Source organism: Mobula hypostoma, chromosome 16 (assembly GCF_963921235.1).
Source record: "Mobula hypostoma chromosome 16, sMobHyp1.1, whole genome shotgun sequence".
Classification (NCBI taxonomy): domain Eukaryota; kingdom Metazoa; phylum Chordata; class Chondrichthyes; order Myliobatiformes; family Myliobatidae; genus Mobula; species Mobula hypostoma.
This window is the reverse complement of record NC_086112.1, coordinates 30,934,773-30,955,702: the sequence shown is the minus strand read 5'-3', so window position 1 is coordinate 30,955,702 and position 20,930 is coordinate 30,934,773. Positions and strand designations below refer to the sequence as shown.

At 41.5% G+C, this 20,930-nt stretch overlaps 1 protein-coding gene across 3 annotated transcripts in view; it reads right to left on the bottom strand.

The window, feature by feature from the left end:
- Nucleotides 1-20,930, bottom strand: part of sncaip (synuclein, alpha interacting protein) — a 111,458-nt gene that overhangs the window by 51,121 nt on the left and 39,407 nt on the right. For 2 of the 3 annotated variants that reach the window (XM_063068713.1, XM_063068711.1), the window contains exon 2: nucleotides 6,105-6,225. In XM_063068713.1, the coding sequence (XP_062924783.1) occupies nucleotides 6,105-6,158 (54 nt within the window). In that variant the 5' untranslated portion in view covers nucleotides 6,159-6,225. The remainder of the gene's footprint in view (nucleotides 1-6,104; nucleotides 6,226-20,930) is intronic. The other variant, XM_063068712.1, reaches the window with a different exon arrangement.

Genomic DNA, 20,930 nt, shown 5'->3' with positions numbered 1-20,930 from the left:
TGTTCACGCCATCAGGTTGGAAACTACCTAGACAGAATACAAGGTGTTGCTCCACCAACCTGAGTGTGGTCTCATCATGGCAGCAGGGGCGGCCATAGACAGACATGTCAGAATGGGAATGCGTTTTAAAATAAAAATGGGTGCCTGATGGGTTATCTGAGATTAGCTATTCAGCTTCATGTCTAGTCCAATGTTGAATAATGTTTTACTGGAATCACTTCTTGAATAATCTTTAAGAGCTTTTCAGTAACATGGTGTTATGGTTGTACAGCTAAAACAAAACATTCTGTCAGGTTATGTATGAACTGGGTTACCTAATTTTAATAATTTCAACTTTCCATATTTGATACACCTTCACATCACTATCACTTGGATACATTTTGCATGATATAACATAGAACACAGAATATAAAGTACAACAAATTCAAAATAGCAGTGTATGGAAATGCTTCATCAGGTCCGTGGTTCATTTTGGCAGAAATCCCAAAACATTTAAACTTTAGATGTTCTGGGACTACAAATATTCAGACGAAAGATCCTCGATTTCTTTCTTTCCTCCGTCAAGCACATTGGTACAGTGGCTAGTCTCATCCAGAAATTTGTCATTCGTTGTCCTTAGCATGGGAGACTTGCAACGAAACCTGGCACCCTATTAATATACACATTTGGCTACATAATCGAAAAATCTAAACTCTTCATTCTAACTAAGTGAAATGTGGAATGACAAATGTATTAGACTGCAATAATAAACAGACCAGATATATTTTAATCTTCAGGAAACTTCATTCAGCAATCTGTTTTAAATAAAAACCATACTTTACTCAGTATTTAGGTCATGACTACCAGATGCACTGTACTAAACTAGAGCTGAAAAGCTTCACACCATGGATACTGAACATGCAAAAAAAGTATTTAAAGCACAATCACACTGTTAAAATATTTTTATTACTTTTTGTGACTTTTAGAAAGGTACAGTAGATAGCTTTAACACAAACAAGGATTTTTTAAAAATCCAAAATGTGTGCTGCATATTTTTTAATTTCTCTATATTTAATGAGCTCAATGAACTTTGGACCTTTCCAAAAGTATGCAAGTATATCCTATCAATAAAAATCAGGCCAAACCCTAATCAGAGTATGGATGGATCATCAACAGTGCCTTTAAGCAGTAGTCAGTCATTCACCAATAATTGCTCAATAATGCCTAGTTGAACTTTGTCAGCATCACTCAACTCCGGACTTTACACAACATTAGTCCAAATATGGAGCCGGTGAGGTGAGTGATTGGTCTTGACATCCAGGAAGCATTGAATCCAATTTAGAGTCATGCCCATTATGCTTGCTGGAGATCCATCATCCCAGACTCAGGATATCAATAGAGGAGGTCCTCCAGTGCATTGTCCAAAGCCCAGCCATAGGTAGAAATCTGATTGCACTGGTCTAGGTGAGTACACCTCCACTAACACTCAAAATGCTCAGTGCCATTCATGACAACTGATACCCCATTCTGCTTCCACTGTTGTGTACCAGATACAAAATGCACTGCTTCCACTTGCCAAAGTCACACTGACACCACTTCCTAAATCTTTCCCATTTTCTGCCAAGCTGGACAAAGGTTCTTAGGCATGGGACCACCACCAGTAAATTCACCACCAAGCTGCCCTTATTCCATTGTCTTTAGGAACTCCACACCCAACATCACCATTGTAGTATGTTCAGTAGAAGGACGGCAACAGGTCAAGAGTTTGGTTCACCTCTAATTTCTAAATCAGAGGTTCCCAACCTGGAGTCCGTAGACTCCTTGTTTAATGGTATTGGTCCATGGCATAAAAAAGGTTGGAAATCCCTGTTCTAAAGGATTGACTAAAAAATCTTGGCCTTGCCAGCAATGTCCAAATGCCTAAAATTGAATAAATGGGGAAAGAAAATCTTTGCATTATGAATGAATAATGAAACTTCCAGTATCCTGATAGCTTCAGATAAATTATGCCCATGAACTGAATGTTTAATATTAAAAAACTGAATAACTAGGTACATTTCAATATTCTTCTACTGTCCACACTTCAGAGTTCAAAGTAAATTTGTTATCAAAGTACAAATATGTCACCATAATCAACTCTGACATTCATTTTCTTGTGGGCATACACAGTAAAGCCAAGAAACACAATAGAATCAATGAGAGATAGCATCCAACAGGTCAGTCAAACAACCGATGTGCAAAGGATAACAAACTGTGAAATATGAAAGAAATAGAAAAAAAATATTGAGAACATGAGATAACAAGTCCTTGAAAGAGAGTCCATAGGTTGTGGGATCAGTTCAGTGATGGGTGAGTGAAGTTATCCCCTCTGGTTCAAGAGCCTGATGATTGAGAGATGATATGTATATGTTATCATATACTACCTTGAAATCCAATTTCTTGCAAACACGTTGAGGGAAATATAAGGAAATACAATATAATTTATGGGAAAACTATACAAAAAACTAAGACTGATAAACAGCCAATTGCAAAAGACAAACTGTGCAAATAAAAAAAAATAATACTGAGAACATGAGTTAAGAGTCCTCGAAAGTGAGATTGTAGATCACAGAAGAGGAGTTATGGTGAGTGAAGTTATTCATGACGGTTCAGAAGCCCGATCATTACAGAGTAGTAACTCGTCGTGAACATGGTAATGTTGGAACCAAGGCTTCAGTAGCTCCTACCCAAAGGGAATAGTGAGAAGAGAGCACGGCAAAGATGGCAAGGGTCTTTGATGATGTTTGCAGCTTTCTTGTGGCACCAGTCCATGTAAATGGATCAGTGGTAGGGAGGGCTTTGCCCAAGATGGACTGGCTGGCTACTCTTTGTAGTGTTTTCCTGTTCCTGGGCATTGGCATTTCTATGCCACACCATGATGCAGTTAGGATACTCTCCACTCTGCACTTACAGAAGATTTGATGATATGCCAAACCTATTGCCTTCTTTGTGATGGCACTCACATACAGATTGTCTGTATATGATAACATTAAGGAGTTTAAAATTGGTATTAAAATGTTTCACATAATGCAATAAAATTTGAATTCTTTAGTTTAATGCATGTGTAATTCAAACAAATTGAAAGAATAAAAGCCTAAATACAGGATCCACATTTCCTATCAGAATAAAATCTCACATGATTGCAAGAACATTAAATTGCATGATCCAGTTACAATAACCCCAGTAAGTATCCAGAGTTAAAAAGAAATGTTGGAGGAAATATTAAGTTGAGCCATTTTCAGATTTGGAATTACCAAAAAATCTGACAAAATATTGTTCAGAGAGGTAATCCACACAATTCTTTTCTCTAATGTTTCTAAGAAAAACTTTAGCTGGCACATCAGTTAAAAATACATTGCCCATCCAACCTAATTGTATCAGTAAAACCTCTACATTTCCCTGCAAGGGTCTCAGTACCACTGCGGTGACTCTAATGCAATTTTCACAAACATTCCCAGTCTCAAGCTGGGAATTCCTTCTGTGTCACTGAATAAATCAGGTGCGAAACATGGATTTAGTCAAAACAATGGGAGAAACATCTTGGATATTCTACCCTTCATTATTTTTGAAATTATTAATTGTTAAGTGTGTCATATTTTAAGGCTCTTAAAACTTTTAAAGAAAGGTGCACTTGTATGAAATCCCAAAACGCTGTGAACATTTTCTGATTGTCAATGACATTTAACAGTAACAGCTTTGAAAGCTAGAGAGGCCTCATCATCTGTCAAAGGTGTTCTGTTGCTATCGCTGGCTGTCTGCTCTGATACAATCCATTTGCTGTTCTTTGCTAAACCGAAGTACTGGGAGGTGGGCTGCACTTGCGAACACAGTACAAAAATAACTCTGCTCAGAAATGCCAACAATCTTGAAGCTATGGAAGTCCAAACCTATATACCTTTCCTTAATGCACAAATACTTTACTCAGTTGATTGATTTATCTGCATTTCCAAGTATCTATAAACAGACAATGATGATAACTGAAAAAGTAACCTTCTTAGTAAGTACTGATTCTACTGTTCAATTGTAAGATGTAAAATAGCTATTCTTGAAAATGTTATGTGTCTAGTAAGGAAGTAGAGTCTATTTCCAAAACAGTTCTAGAAATAAATTTCATATTTTGTACCTTAATAATCTTAGAAAATATTTTATTATTTTAATCTTCGATTTCAATTTCCACAGTGATTAAATAGTAGAAGAAATCAGCAGTAGTATAGAATATCTCAAGTATAATTAAACTAACGATAACAAGATACAAGTTTCTGAAATACTATGCAACTCCTTAACCTGAAGGCAGAATTAGCCAATATTCAAACTATTCATAATTGGCATTGAGCTCCAAGCTGAAAATCATAGGAAGATATATAATGTACACAAGAGATTCTGTGGATGCTGGAAATCCAGAACAACACACATAAAATGCTTGAGGAACTCAGATCAGGCAACATCTATGGAAATGAATAAACAAGACACATTTGGGGCCAAGACCCTTCTTCAGGACTGGAAAGGAAGAGGTCAGAATAAAAATGTGTGTGTGGCGGGGGGGGGGGGGGAAGGAGGTCTAGTAGGAGGGTGATAGGTGAGACCAGGAAGGTGGGAAAGGTAAAGGGATGGAGAAGAAGGAAGCTGAAAGAAGAGGGGAGTGTACCATGGGAGAAAGGGAAGAAGGAGCAGCACCAGGGAGGAGGTGATAAACAGGTGAAGAGAAGGGGTAAGAGGCCAGAGTGGGGAATAGAAGAAGAGGGAATGGGGGTGGAAAAAAAAACTACTGGAAGGAGAAATCGAAGTTCATACCATCAGGTTAGTGGTTACCTAAACTGAATGAGGTGTCGCTCCTCCACCCTGAGACTGGCCTCATCACGGCAGAAGAGCAGGCCATGTTGGAACAGAAATGGGGATAGTAATTAAACTGGTCGGCCACCAGAAAATTCCGCTTTTGGTGGATGAAGTGGAGGTGCTCCACAAAGTGGTGCACCAATTTATGTCTTACCAATGTAGAGGAGACTGCTCCAGGAAACTGGGTATGATAGGCAACCCCAACAGATTCACAGGTGAGGTGTTGCCTCACCTGGAAGGTCTGTTTGGAGCCCTGAATGGAGGTAAGGAAGAAGGTGAATGGGCAGATGTAGCATTTCTGGCACTTGCAAGGATATGTACCAGGAGGGAGATTAGTAGGGAGGAATGAATGGACAAGGGAATCATGGAAAGCAGAGAGTAGGAAGAAGGTAAAGATGTGTTTGGTGATAGGATCCTGTTACACTGGGCAAGATTTGAAAAATGAAAGATCAAGTTTGTTTTGACTTCTGAGACACAAGCAATTCCAAACAATTTATTTGAATGATTTAGCTACAAGAGGGTTGAGAAGTAAAAAAAAAAGACATTTCAAAACATGGCAAAAATCTGGGTTAAGAGAATGCTGCGAGCACAGTAATAAGAGTACAGTGTCAAACCGGGATGCATCTTAAAAATGCAATTACAAAAACAATTATTTCACCATCAGGGATCAGCTCCTCTCAGAGGAAAAATAGTTTATTTTTTTAATTTTAATGGGGGTGGGTTATTAATGATCTGAAAATCCAGTTAAGATCAATAACCCAAGCAAAAAGAGTTGAGATTAATGTTTTAACATTTCAGAACAATGGTAGAAACATGTGTCTTTGAATTACACTGGTTCTTCAATTTATCTGAAATAGTACGACATTGTACAGCTGACTTTTTCCAAATGGAAAATTTACATATATATCATTGTAAAACATCAATATTTTGCAGAATTACATTTAAAGTAACATTTAGTTCTCCAGCAGAAATGTATTTCAAGCTAAACAAAATAATGCTAGTTAATCCTGAAGCTATGGTTTAGTATCTGATTTAGTTTTTTTTTTAATTTGAGTTTGGCCATTTGGTTTAATCCAGCATTATAAAACAGTACTGGAGGTTAAAAATAAATTTGGGAAGATAAATGAATACAAGTAATGAAATACTATCTTCTCGGTCAAAGTCTGCATATCTAGTCCTAACGCTGGATGTAGCTTCAATAATTATCGTTTCTTTTTAAGTTAAAAATACAAAGTAAAATAAACACTTCTTACCGTATCATCGCTAAAATCTATTGCATCCAAATCCAAGTACTCAGGGATATCCATTGTTCATCAAAGCACATTTTGGATTACTGTTCATCAAAAATGATAATCTGGAAAGATAAAAATCATACTGCAACAATATTTAATTCATTCAAGATTTCATGCAACTTAAAATAGTCATTACAGAGAAAAAGATTGTAGATAATCTTAAACATTGCTGAAACTGTGACTGCAGGAAGCATTGAAAAGAGTTTGTCGTATTGCTATGAATTTCTCTTTGGAGGATAGTGAATGGGAGTGGAAGGCAATTAAAAGATCAAGTGTCATTACATGTGTTTCAGTTTGGAGGATCATGAGTGAGAGTTAAGATCTGTGCAAGAGGGGGTAAGCATTGCAAAGAGAAAGTCTTGCTGCTTGTGAGTTTTACTAGGGCCAATAAAAAGACGTTGGACTCAAGCAGAGCAGCCATTGTGGGAGCAACCACAGTGAGAGGTTAGAGTGGGAAACTGAGGTTGTAGCTCAAGTGCCTTCAGCGAGAATAAGTAGAAACTAAGGTGAGATTCTGGCAAGTTTCTCTTTATTATTGGTTGAGAGTTTCACTTGCAGGAGTTAAGACATGGAGTGAACATGGGAGAATTGAAGAGGTGAGTCTCTTCTTCATATAACATTTAATGGCAGTTGGCAGACCAACATAAGGTGCTTTACCACACCTACATAGTTGGTGTATGGTGCAAAGAGAAGGAAGTAAACCCACTAAATTGCACTCCCCCCAAAAAAACTCAATATTAAAAAATCTAATGCTTTTCAGAAAGTCAAATACACTCTTATATATGTTACGGTGGCAGTGATATCCTACAAAACTTTCCATGTTAATCTCTACCCTAAACATCTCATTTTAGCAATTAAATGTTTCCTTTTCACCTCATAGGCATTGCATTCAAACAATATACGCTGCACCTTTTCTTGACAAGTGCACCCCCTATAGATGCCACTATCATGTATATTAATTCTGAACAGGGAATTATTCAGCCCAGTATGTCCAGTACACAAACATGCAAGTAGAACTTCTCTCCTTTTATACCCATCTACCAGTTAAATTCCTATCCTCCTCTGAATTTTATATAAATAACGTCCTTTCTTTTCCTTATCCCCAGTGAGCTGTTTGAATGGACTTTTTTTTAAATGATGGTTTCATCACCCCCTTATGCAAAGGCACTACTACATTTATATCCTTAATTTTAAGTGATTGCTTGACAAGAATGTCTGCACCTCGTTTCCTTCAACCTCAACATGGGCAAGAACTCATATGAAATGCATACACAGGCCTAGACCCTGCAACCTCAACAGATGTTGTCCAATCTCAAGAAGAATGTCTGACCTATAATTTAAAGTACCTGTTTTAATGGATGTCAAGACTGGGAATGAGTCAGAGCACAGAAGTACATAATTGGGGCATACTTTTTTGACCCATTCCATGGCTAAAATGATAGCAACCATCTCTGGCGTGAGTACAGATACTTTGTCTGATAATATTTTCTTAATAGTCACCTGAAACTTTGGAACATGAACAGAAACACCAGTACAACTTGTCACTGGATCTTTTGAACCAGCTGTGTAGATATGCAAGAATCCATAATATGTGCCTTACATATATAGCTGAACAATGACCCCTCATCTTGATCTTTTCCTGAAGGCCCAAGTCAACCACAGATAAGGGAAAATCATGGAGGAGTAACAGGAAGAGGTACACGGGGATTATAATCCACTTTAAACCAGCCAAGATTTTGTGGCCATTCATTTACCATCCACCCAAAACTGACAACCTAACACAGTGCTCCCAACACTCTACTAATGTTGCCAATACTGGATGACCAACCCAATAAACCACTGCTAATTGTGTAAAGATACTTCACTAATTTCTACCAGTAATGCCGAAATTGGGGATGATTTCCTACTTGCAACCCAATCACATCCAACTAAGCACCTGTTCACATTAAGAGCCTTTTTACACTTCTCTAGACTTTTATTCACATACACCTTCCATGTTAGCCTTATGTCCATCCAGATACCTAGGAACTTTATTGCTGACTCAGTTTACACATACCCAGATACTTTACTACTAACTCAGTTTAAGAGGTTTACCATATAACTTGTTTATATTTGTTGTTTGTTTTCCATATAACTTGAGATCAATTGTGGGTGTAATGTTACTTTTAGAAAAACAAATAACTTAAGTCTTTGCAGCAGGAAAGTTAAACCCCAATCGATGTCTCAATACCCCTGCTTCATTAATAGCTGATGTCATTTTCCTAACTATATAATTTACCTGCCTCTTTTCCACACTGCACCGTCATCAGTATATGACGATTTGGAAATGTCCGAGTCCACATTTAAGAAAATATCATTAATCATAATATTAAAAAGGAGTGGGCCACACACACGCCCCTGTGGAATCCAATTCTCTATCTCATACTCGTTCGAGAATGTTGTTCCCATCCTAACTTGCATCTTCCTATTACATAAAAAAACTTCAATCCAATTAAATATTCTACCACCTATTCCTATCTTTTCCAGTTTAAGCAAGAAGCCATGTGTCCATTACATACCATAAGCTTTTTCTACATCAAAGAAAACTGCTGTCGCTGATTCTTTATCAAATTGGGCCTTACGAATATCAGATTCCAAACTTAACACTGAGTCCATGGTCATTCTCCCTTTACGAAATCCAGATTGGCAAACAGCTAATTTCCCATTGTTTTTCACAGCATAAGAAAGCCCTACTACAACCACTCATTCCATTATCTTACATACATATGAGGTTAGTGAAAAAGGTCTACAACTGGAAGGATCTGATTGATCCTCACCAGGTTTCAATACAGAGACAACAATTGTTAATTTCCAGGAAGCAGGAAGTTCCCCCTTCAACCCATATTGTATTAAAGAATTTCAAAGTCAACATAAGTTTCAAATCTGATAATCATGTAAACATATTATAACAAATATTATATGAACTTACCCAGGTGATGTCTGACCAGCAAAATTATTGGCCTTTTAAAGTGCAGAGAACGTAAAGAAGCGAGTCTCTTTGCTTGCTCAAAAATTTAATTTGCAGGAATTTTTAAAAAAGCAAGTCAATTAATTGTTAGATAATAGGTAATTGGATAATTAGCTAAATATGACAGACAATAAAAAGTTAGGTTCAAGCAGAGTGATCTTTTTGAGAGAGGCTGCTGATTGGTTGTACGGATTTTAGTAAATACTGGGTTTTGGTGAGGAGGGGGAGCAAAACTAAGGCAAGGAGAGGGCAGGATTTTTGTTTGTCTTTTTTAGCCATGGTAGGTGAGCTCAGCATTGTGTTACGCTCCTCCTGTGCAATGTGGGAACTTAGAGACTACCAGATAATTACACATGCAGGAAATTAGTCCAGCTGCAGCTCCTGACAGATCACGTGGTGTCCCTGGGGCTGCACATTGATTCACTCTGGAGCATCTGTGATGCTGAGAAATTAGTGAGAAGGGAAAAGTGTAACCAACAGGCAGAGTAGTAGCAGGAAGGAAGTGCAGAAGATCCCTACTGTTAGCCCACAGCTTCATTGCTGGACAGCCACAACTTCAGCGCTGAGGTAGAGTGTTGCCCCCAGCGGGACTGCAGTTCCAAGCCAACGACGCAGAACTTCCAGATGTCGGCTAGCAACACTGCGATGCCCTGCCACCTCTTCCCTCTCATTGCCGCACAGCCACCGGTGACCACAGCCAGCTAGACCGCGAGCGTTGTCCATCTATGCAGGGATGGCTGGTCTGTGTTGGGGAGGACACCCCGATGGATAATGGTGATGGTTGACCCCATGTCCACCAACACATGACAGCTGATGCCCTCCACCATGCAGTCCTTGCTCTTCACCCAAGCAGCCCACTTGGAGAGACGACAATGGAAGGATTCTGCTGGAGGCCTCGGACAGAGCCACCTGCTTGGCAAATCCCGATGGCGGCGCTGGGCTATGGCACGGCACTGGTGCGGGGTGGCCCCGGGCCACATGGCCTGCCTCACCACACCAGTAGCAGAGATCGCTCCCTGGCAAGCAACAGGGCCAGCCAGTCTCTGGTCAGACCCGTTTCACAGGCTCCTCCGCTTCAGTGACACAAGCCCAGGCTCGCAGCATCCTGGGAGTCACTGGAATGCCTTGGAGGGCTGGAGTGGCTTCGCCCCTCTCTGCCTTTGCCAGTGCCCCAGTGAGCAATGAGGGTGACGTCAGGTAAACGTGCTGCCAAAAGAACCCCGGCATCAGGCCTTTACAAAGGCATGGAGGGCAAGATCTTCTTGGGCAATGGGAGGGAACTGGGGGTAACCATGCCCAGCACAGTGGCGAAATTCTGCTGCGAATGCCCTCAGGCTCTCTCCCAACACAGCACCACCTGCTGCCCAGTTCTTCCTTCATTGCTTCCTCCAATGGCCTCTGCCCAAAACACCACTCCAGCACTGCTACAAGGGCCCTGTGGTCACACTGCTCAGCTGGCATTAGGTGAGGGGGGGGGGTCCACAAGGCATCCCCCTCCAACGCCAGAGCAAGGCGCACCACTGTCCCAGTGGGGCTGCACCCATTATGCTGTTCAGCAAATTTGATTTGTGCCAGGCAAGGCTCCAGGTAGCTGGCTCCATTGTATCTGGGGAGCCTCAGGGTGGACCTCACAGCGTGAATTGCTGAGGCCCGTGGGTCTTCCTCTTGCTCCACGGCATTGGTGATGCCTGCCATATTGCCTGTCCTCCCATGGCTGCGGTATCTTGGGTTCCCCAGTGAGGGCCAGGAAGGAAGTGGGTGATGTGCTCCGCCATGTCCCCTGGGTTGGGGAGCCTGGGTACGCTCACCCCATCAGGGTTCCCTGAGAAGGCACAATGCTCGGTTCCCAGGTCCTCCCTCCAGGTCCACGTCCCGTCTTTGGGAGGGGTGCAGGGGAGGCATACCACTCGGTCCCTTGACTTATTCCCTGGGTCGTAAGGTGCTCCAACGTCGTAGCGTGCTCCAACGTCGTAGCTCTTCAATCTCGCCGTCAGTTTCTACTCCCACTCTTGATGCAATGTGGAGAGCACTCAGTCCATGATGATGGGTGGGAAAAGCTCGTTTAACTCAACAGCCGTTTTTAGTGCGATAGGCACAAAAACAGACCGGGCACTATGACCTGGGAAGAGAACCCATTCAGTCACATAAGGACGACGATGGAGGTGATTATTACACACCCTGGTTACATTTAGGGTGACCCACAAATACACAAGCGAACAGCCATATAACCCAAGCTAAAATGTAACAGTAAATGAACTTGTACTACCCACCATAATCCCACAAAGGTATTCTAAAACAAGAACAATAAATAGCGCTGGCCACCAGGAATGGCAAACTGTCAACCACCCCTGCAGCAATACAAGATAGAGAAAAAAAAACATTGGGAAGATGTCCTATAAGCTGAATTCAGAGAGCAAGGGGATAAACAAATTGTAGGACCTCAAAGGTAATCTCAGGATTGCTACCTGTGCCATGTGCTAGTCAGAGTAAGAACATCAGTGGTTTTTGCAGTGGTGCAGGAGAGAGGATTTCAGATTCCTGGGCATTGGAATGGTTCTGGGGGAAGTGGGACCAGTAAAATCTGGTCAGTCTACATCTGGCCAGGAGCAGGATTAATGTCCTAGGGGAATTGTTAGTTAGTGCTGTTGGGGAATGGTTTAAACTAATATGGCAAGGAATTCAGGTGGAAAGAAAGAAGCAATGCAGAGACTACAGAAAAAATTAGAAAAGAGAAAAATCAGAATGGAGTACAGAAAAGTCAAGTGCAAATGATAAAAAGGTTACTAGATTCTAAAAGGACAATGATGTAAGGAGTTCGGGTAATACAGTGGGGATGTGTGAACACAGCAGTCTCTCGGGGAGCCAACCAAAGGTGTTCTTTTCCTTTGTAAAATTTGTTTTGTTACAATCCAAAGACAATTCTCTCCAAGAACTTCGAATACCGCAGGGCTACTCCATCAGTGAGCTGCTTGTTGATCAGAGTAGTTGGACTGTGAACTAGTGTCAGAGGAGCCAGTTTGGGTTCGGACAGCTGACCTGGCGGCAGACTGTGTCGACACCTGCAAGGCGGAACCATCGAAGTTGGTGCAGTATAACTGGAAGATTGTCTCGGACATTTCACCTGCAATCTCAAGACTCTGCTGGATATCGATAATGCAAGCTTCAGCAGGCCTGTTACCCTTGTACGGTGGAAGCATGGACAACTTTAGAGCTGTGTAGCCTCAGTCGTAGCGAGAACTAGGCCTCAAGCCTTGGACTTGCCTGCTGCTGCAGACCACGTGAGAGACGTGGAAGCATTACAGCATGGTTGAGCTCGCCAGGTCCTGTCCTCACCCGTTGGTGCTGCCCTTCTGCGCTCGAGCCGCGGAACTACAGGCTGGATATCACGTGTCTGTACACTGCCGGGAGACTACACTATCAATTGCTGGACATTGTCGTTCAGGGTCTTGGACTACATATGTTTTTTTTTGAGTGAATACACCTCTTTGCTTGATATTTTGAATTATGTTACTTGCTATTTTTGCATGTTTTGCACCTTGGCTCCAGAGGAACACTGTCTTGTTCAGCTGTATCTATGTATGGTTTGAATGATACTTGAATTTCAATTGATTTGACACTTTATCTGAATGCCTGTAGTAGTCAAAACAAGGCCAATAAACATGTGGGACAAATCAGTACAAAAGGGTACTTTTGGTTATTACAGAATTGCAGTTGCTGTGTGGAGATAATCCCGAAATATGTCAAAGAGTTTCAGGTGATACATAAGGATAGGCAGGAAGGTGAGGAAGTGGGTAGAGCTCATAATTAAGAATGTGATCAGAGCAATAGTGAGAGATGACAGAAGATCTAGAGTCTGGCCCTGTGGCTCAGAAGGGTAGGGAAAGGAAGGCAGCAGCAGTGATAGGGGCCTCTATAGTTAGGGGGTCAGACAGGCGATCCTGTGGATGCAGAAAAGAAACACAGGTAGTAGTTTGCCTCCCAGGTGCCAGGGTCTGGGATGTTTCTGATTGCGTCCACAATATCCTGAAGTGGGAAGGTGAACAGCCAGTGGTCGTGGTACATATTGGTACCAACGACATAGGTAGGAAAAGGGAGGAGGTCCTGAAAACAGACTACAGGTGATAAAGTTTAAGGGGATTCTCAAGATTCCTGTAAACAATGGATTAAGTACTGACTGTGTCTGTGATTGCAGTGTGTTTGAATAATGTCTCACAGCTGCTTTCTTTAGAGCAAGATGAGGGTTAAAGTTTGCCCAGATCCACATAAGATGTCTCTGGGCTTTTCACACGTTTTGATTTTGACAAAAAGCAGTACCTGATGGAAATTAGACAGAACATTCCTTAATTAAAGCACAAATTTGACGAATGTTCTTATTTTTGTCCTTAAGTTGTGGCTCCAGCAAACCAGGTAGGACATTCCTTTCTTTAATTAAGGTGGCTGGAGTGTCTAACAAATTGATTGTACTTCTGTATCAATAGACCATTGACTTGGCCGGAATGGTTATCAAACTGATTGTTCTTTGCATCAATAGTCTATTGACTTGGCTGGAATGCTTATCAAATTGATTGCTCTTTTGTATCAGTGGCCTTATAACTTCTGACAATTCTGACATCAGGCAGTGAACTTGTAGAGTCGCCGGGGATATGAGAAAGAGTCTCTCCCTGATGTCCGGTCCAAGTTCACTCGCCAGCTGAGCTCGAAGAAATAAATGGGTGAAAAGATAAGTAATGATCTTTTTGTGCTGTCATTATTTGATCCAGCAAAGTTACATTTACACAGGGAGTTAGGAAGAAGTTGAGAAGCAGGATCTCAAATGTAGTAATCTGTGCCACGCGACAGTGAGTATAGGAATAGAGTGAGGTGGAGGATAAATGCGTGACCAGGGGACTAGAGCAGGGGGCAGGGATTCAGATTTCCGGATCATTGGGACCTCTTTTGGGGCCAGCGTGACCTGTACAAAAAGGACAGGTTGCACTTGAATCCGAGTGGAACCAATATCCTGGCAGGAACGTTTGCTAAGGCTATTGGGGAGAGTTTAAACTAGAATTGCTGGAGGGTGGGAACTGAACTGAAGAGACGGAGGAAGGGGCTGTTGACTCACAAATAGAGAAAGCTTGCAGACAGTGCGAAAGGGAAGATAGGCAGGTGATGGAGAAGGGATACGGTCAGAAGGGATATGGTTTAAGATGTGTCTATTTTAATGCAAGAAGCATCATGAACAAAGTGGAAACACAAAATAATCTGCAGATGCTGGAGTCAAAGCAACACTCAACACACTGGAGGAACTCAGCAGGTCGGGCAGCATCCATGGAAAAGAACAGACAACGTTTCGGGCTGGAACCCTTCATCAGGACTGAAGAGGGAAGGGGCAGATGCTCTATAAAGAGGGTAGGGGGAGGGTGGGAAGAAGGCTGGTAGGTTCCAGGTGAAAAACCAGTAAGGGGTAAGATCAGGGGGTGGGGGAGGGGAAGCAGGGAGGGGATAGGCAGGAAAGGTGAAGGAGGAATAGGGGAAAGCACAATGGGTCGTAGAAGGAGGCGGAACCATGAGGGATGTGATAGGCAGCTGGGGGAGGGGCAGAGTGAAACAGGGATGGGGAAAGGGAGGGGGAGGAAATTACCAGAAGTTGGAGAATTCAATGTTCATACCAAGGGGCTGGAGACTACCCAGACAGTATATGAGGTGTTGCTCCTCCAACCTGAGCTTACCCTCATCATGAGTTTAAGAGCCAAGAAGTAATGTTACAGCTATATAACATTAGTAGACCCCACTTGGAGTACTATGCTCAGTTCTGTTCACCTCACAACAGGAAGGATGTGGAAACCATAGAAAGGGTGCAGGGGAGATATACAAGGATGTTGCCTGGACTGGGGAACATGCCTTATGAGAATAGGTTGAGTGAACTTGGCCTTTTCTCCTTGGAGCGACAGAGGATGAGTGGTGACCTGATAGAGGTGTATAAGATGATGAGAGGCATTGATCATGTGGACAGTCAGAGGCTTTTTCCTAGGGCTGAAATGGTTAACACAGGAGGGCACAGCTTTAAGGTGTCTGGAAGTAGGTACAGAGGAGATGTCAGGGGTAAGTTTTTTTTAAAACTTAGAGTGATAAGTGCGTGGAATGGGCTGCCGGCGATGTTGGTGGAGATGGATATGATAGGGTCTTTTAAGAGACTCCTGGATAGGTACATGGAGCTTAGAAAAATGGAGTTCTATGGGTAACCCTAGGTAATTTTGAAAATAAGTACATGTTTGGAACAGCATTGTGGGGGGAAGGGCCTGTATTGTGCTGTACATTTTCTATGTTTCTCTGAGTAGAATACTGAGTCCATCTGGGTAGAGGTGAGAAATAGTAAAGGGGGGGGGGGAATTCACTGGTGGGAGTTGTCTATAGGCCACCAAATAATATTAGTGGTACAGGCAATGAACCTAGAACTATCTGATCCATGTAAGAATTGAACAGTAGTTGTCATAGGAACTTTAAATTACACATAGATTGGATAAATCAAATTGATAGAGGCAGTTTTGAAGAGGACTTCATTGAATGCATCCATGATGGCTTTCTCTGATCGCATGTTAGTGAAGCTAGAAAGGAAAATGTTAATTTAGATCTGGTCCTGCGCAATGAAACAGTTAAAATTAATGATCTTGCAGTTATGGATCATTTTGGCAAGAGTGATCAGTTTGATTGAATTTCTCATACAAATGAGGGTGCTATTATCTGATCTAAGGCTAATGCATTATGTCTAAACAAGGGAGAATACAATGTGATAAGGGGGGACCTGGCCAGCATAGACTGGGGAAACAGGTTGGACAGGGGAAGGCTTTCAACGATATTTTTCACACTACTCAACAAAAAACTAGAAACAAAGACAATAAGAGTAGGGAGAGTTAGGGTATCCTTTGATAACTAGGGAAATAAAAGATGGTATCAAACTAAAAGCTCATGCATACAAAGTTATCAAGAGTTGTGGGAAACTGGAAGATTTGGAAAACTTTAAAAAGCAACTGAGCAAGCAACAAAGAAAGGAAACATACTTTGTTAACACGAGGAATTCTGCAGATGCTGGAAATTCAAGCAACACACATCAAAGTTGCTGGTGAACGCAGCAGGCCAGGCAGCATCTCTAGGAAGAGGTACAGTCAACGTATTGGGCCGAGACACTTCATCAGGACTAACTAACGGAAGAGCTAGTAAGAGATTTGAAAGTGGGAGGGGGAGGGGGAGTTCCAAAATGATAGGAGAAGACAGGAGGGGGAGGGATGGAGCCAAGAGCTGGACAGGTGATTGGCAAAAGGGATATGAGTGGATCATGGGACAGGAGGCCCAGGGAGGGGGGGGGGAACCCAGAGGATGGGAAAGGGGTATTGTCAGAGGGACAGAGGGAGAAAAAAGAGAGAAAGAGAAAGAATGTCTGTATATAAATAAATAATGGATGGGGTACGAGGGGGAGGTGGGGCATTAGCGGAAGTTAAAGAAGTCAATGTTCATGGCATCAGGTTGGAGGCTACCCAGACGGAATATAAGGTGTTGTTCCTCCAACCTGAGTGTGGCTTATATTCCGTCTGGGTAGCCTCCAACCTGATGCCACGAACATTGACGACTTTAACTTCCGCTAATGCCCCACCTCCCCCTCGTACCCCATCCGTTATTTATTTATATCCACACATTCTTTCTCTCTCTCTCCTTTTTCCTCCCTCTGTCCCTCTGACTATACCCCTTGCCCATCCTCTGAGTTTCCCCCCCCTCCCCCTTTTTCTTCTCCCTGGGCCTCCTGTCACATGATCCACTCATATCCCTTTTGCCAATCACCTGTCCAGCTCTTGGCTCCATCCCTCCCCCTCCCACTTTCAAATCTCTTACTAGCTCTTCCTTCAGTTAGTCCTGACGAAGGGTCTCAGCCCGAAACGTCAACTGTACCCTAAACATACCTTGTGCTAGTTTACATTCACAATTTAAAAATAGTGTAAGTTTTGATAATCATATAAAGCAGAAAAGGATGGCTAAAGTGAACATAGAAGATGATGAAGAGGGGGAATTAATATAAAACTGGCTGAGGCCTTGAATAATTACTTTGAATCAGTCTTCATGGTGGAGCCCAAGAGATATGTTATGGATGCAATGGAGGGTGAAAACTTCTGTACAATCACTGTCATTAAAGAGGTAGTGATGAGCAAACTAGTGGGCCAAAAGATAAGCAAGTCCCCAGTCCTACTGGGATGCATCTGAGGGTACAAAATAAATGGCAGACAATATAGTAGGTTATGTTTGCAGTAATTTACCAAAATTCTCTGGACTCTGGGCAGGTCCTAGCGGACTGGATGACAGTCAATGTCACACCACTGTTTGAAAAAGAAAGGGATGCAAGTAAAAAGCAAGTGACTAGAGGCCAGATAGCTTAACGTCTTTAGTTGTGAAAATGCTTGGAGCTCTCATTAAGGAATAGCGAGACATCAGGAGAGAACTGGTTCTATCAGGCAAACACAATATAGATATGCATAGGTCTTACTTAACAAATTTACTGGAGTTCTTTGAGTGAACACAGTGGACAGGGGAGAATAGTTGTATGTTGTATACTTGGATGTCCAGAAGGCATTCAATAAGATGCTGCATAGCAAACGTATTCATAAGATAAGGATATATTTGGAGTTGGGGGTAAAGTACTAGCATGCACAAATTTATTAACTCAGAAGGCAGAGAGTTGGGATAAACATATGTTTCTCTGGTTGACAATCAGTTGTGAGTAGAGTGCTGTCGGGACTGGTACTGGGCAGCAACTGTTCACGATATATATTAAAGATTTGGATAAGGGAACAGAGTGTAGCATATCTAAGTTTGCTGTTGACACTAAATTAAGTGGCAAAGCAAATTGTGCAGAGAGATAAGTTAAGAGAGAGGAAGGGTCTGTAAGATGGAGTACAATGTTGGTAAATGCAAGGTCATTCACTTTGGAAGAAAAAATAGAAGATCAGATAATTATGTAAATGGTGAAAGATAGCAGCAAAAGGATTTGGGAGTGCTCTGGAAGTGATGCAGGGGAGGTTTATCAGGTTTATTCTGGAGATGAGATGGTTAGCCTATGAAGAACGTTGCCTGGGACTATATTTGCTGGAATTCAAAAGAAGAGGGGATCTTGTAGTAACAAAATTATGAAAGGAATAAATAGATAAAGATAGAATTAGAAAGACTAAAGCTGGAGAACAGTGCCTCAAGATTTTGGAAAATAGATTTAGGACTGAGATGAGAAAAAACTACTTACCCCCCCCCCCCCACTGCAGAGTAGTGAACTTGAAATTCTCTGTCCAGGGAAGAAGTAGAGGCTACCTCATTAAATATATTTAAGACATATTTAAATAGATTTTTGTACGACGGGGGAACTAAGGACTATGGGGAAAAGGCAGGTAAGTTCAGCCAAGTCTCCGGCCAGATTAGCAATGATCTTATTGAATGGCGGAGCAGGCTCGACAGCCAGATGGCCGACTGCTGCTCCTATTTCTATGTTCTTTTGTACAAACGGAGTGAAGATTATTTGAGAATGAATATTAGCCAGGACACAGGAATAATTTCCCTGCTCTTTTTTAAAAAAAAATTGTAATTGGATCCTGAAAAGCCACTCAATTCATGACTGTTCCAAAAGTTTTGTATACTTTTAATAACAGATTGCTGTCTGTGTTAATACTGCATGCAGCTACAATCATTTTCCTTTGCAATTGCTTAAGCCTTGAAATATAGCATAGTTCATCACTAGGTTTTTGTATTACATTTCTATTTTGAGCGTGCATGTAATCCAGCAGTGAAATGAACTTCCAAAAATTTTCCAACAGTTATAGTCCGAAAGTCTTGCTTCTAAAAACTACAATCTAATTCTTTGTCAACCATTTGGCCTGAATTGTGGCTCAACTTTTCGGCAGATCTTTACTATCAGAAATCCCTCTGTTATGCAGACTTTTGCTGATTAGATGGGAGCTAGCTCACTTGAAAGAATGGAATAAGGGCAGTAGAAAGCAAGGATCAAAGCTCAAAAAAACCAAAAAGCATAATCAATCAGCGTGGAGCAAAGAAAACACAAGGTAGTGAAAGCATTACAGAGCCTTGAACAATGACAATAATGGAGAGCATTGTACAACATCAGGAAATGGTAGATATAAATAGGATAATAGGCTAATCATAGGGGACAATAATCTATAGACCATCTGGACAAACCAAACTAGAAGTAATATTGTGATGAATTGATGGACTGCAGAGATTGTAAGGTCTTCTGCTATAGTCAGTAGAAACACCAAAGATTAATAGTTTGCAATGAAAATAAGGGTTACTTGAGGACCTGAGTTAATGTGCTTTGGAAAACAGTGATCGTTAAAGAGCATTTTATGTACAAATTGGAATATATTTAATTCAGTCTAAAAAACAGGTCTATTTATGCAAATAAAGCAATTGCATAAGTCGGCTGCAGCAGATATGAAATCTGTATCAAAGAGACTGAAAGTAAAGCAGTAATGGCCATCTTTTACATAATAATTACATTAATTTAAGGTAATATATCCCTTTAGAGAAAAAAACAGGAAAAGTAGTCCAGCTGTGGTTATCAAAAGAAGCAAAAATAAATTAGATCAAAGGAAGTGGCTTACATATTGTCAGAATAAAAACGAGAACAATTTCAGTATTCAACAGAGAGTTGAGACATATACAAGAAAAATAAAATACACGACTAGGACAGTAAGAGCAATAAATTTCAATAGAACTGCTAAGTGAAAAAAGATGGACAAAAGTTAACGTGGGTCCTGTACAGAGTATATTGAGGAAAGAGGATAAAAGTAGAGTTATTAAGCATTATCATCTTCAAAATTACCTTGGATTCCAAACCTGTATCTCGATTGGAAGGTAGTAAATTGAATTCAATTGACTTCATTTCTTATATCCTTCATTTACATAAGCATCTGAATGTGCAATGTGCAATTTATAGTAATTTGTAATAAATATAATTACAACAGGACAGTCAATATAGCATAGAAGTACAATTGTATCAGCATGAATTAATTAGTCTGATTGCCTGGTGGAAGAAGCTGACCCAGAGCCTGTTGTTGCTGGCTTTTATGCTGTGGTACCATTTCCTGGATGGTAGCAGCTGGAACAGTTTGTGGTTGAGGTGACTCGGGTCCCCAATGACCCTTTAGGCCCTTTTTATACACCTGTCTCTGTAAATGTCCTGAATAGTGGGAAGTTCACATGTACAGATGCGTGCGGGGGGGAGGGGGAAGAGGGGACAGAGGGGGCGAAGACTGCTTTGAGATGGTGTTATGGTTTCTCTGCAGCATGTTTACACTTTGCAAGGACACTGGCAGTGTCTGTGTTCTTACAGAGAGAGAAGGGAGGAGCTACTTGATGGACAGCTGGTGTTCAGCACGGTGCGATAAATAGAATGTCAGTTGACAGACACTGAATGAGCTTTGTTGTGCCCATAGAAAAAGTGGGTTTTGGAGGTCGATCAGTGACTCTCGCAGTGTGAAAAGGGTGTGACCGGTGGGGAATTATTTGTGTGGCCAACCCTTGCCTGGGTTGATAATTCCACCACAGAAGAACGGTCCCCTTTCTTGTGGTCACAGTCAGTGCCTTCTAAAGGATCTCGGAGGACAATGGGAAGATCAATGGCATCAGCTCACCTTCAGGACTCAAATCTCTCTCTCTCTCTCTCCCCCCACACCCCCCCCCCAACTCAATACCACAAACTGAACTTTACTTATCATCGCAAGACTATCTATTTACCCCTGGACTTGAAGAAG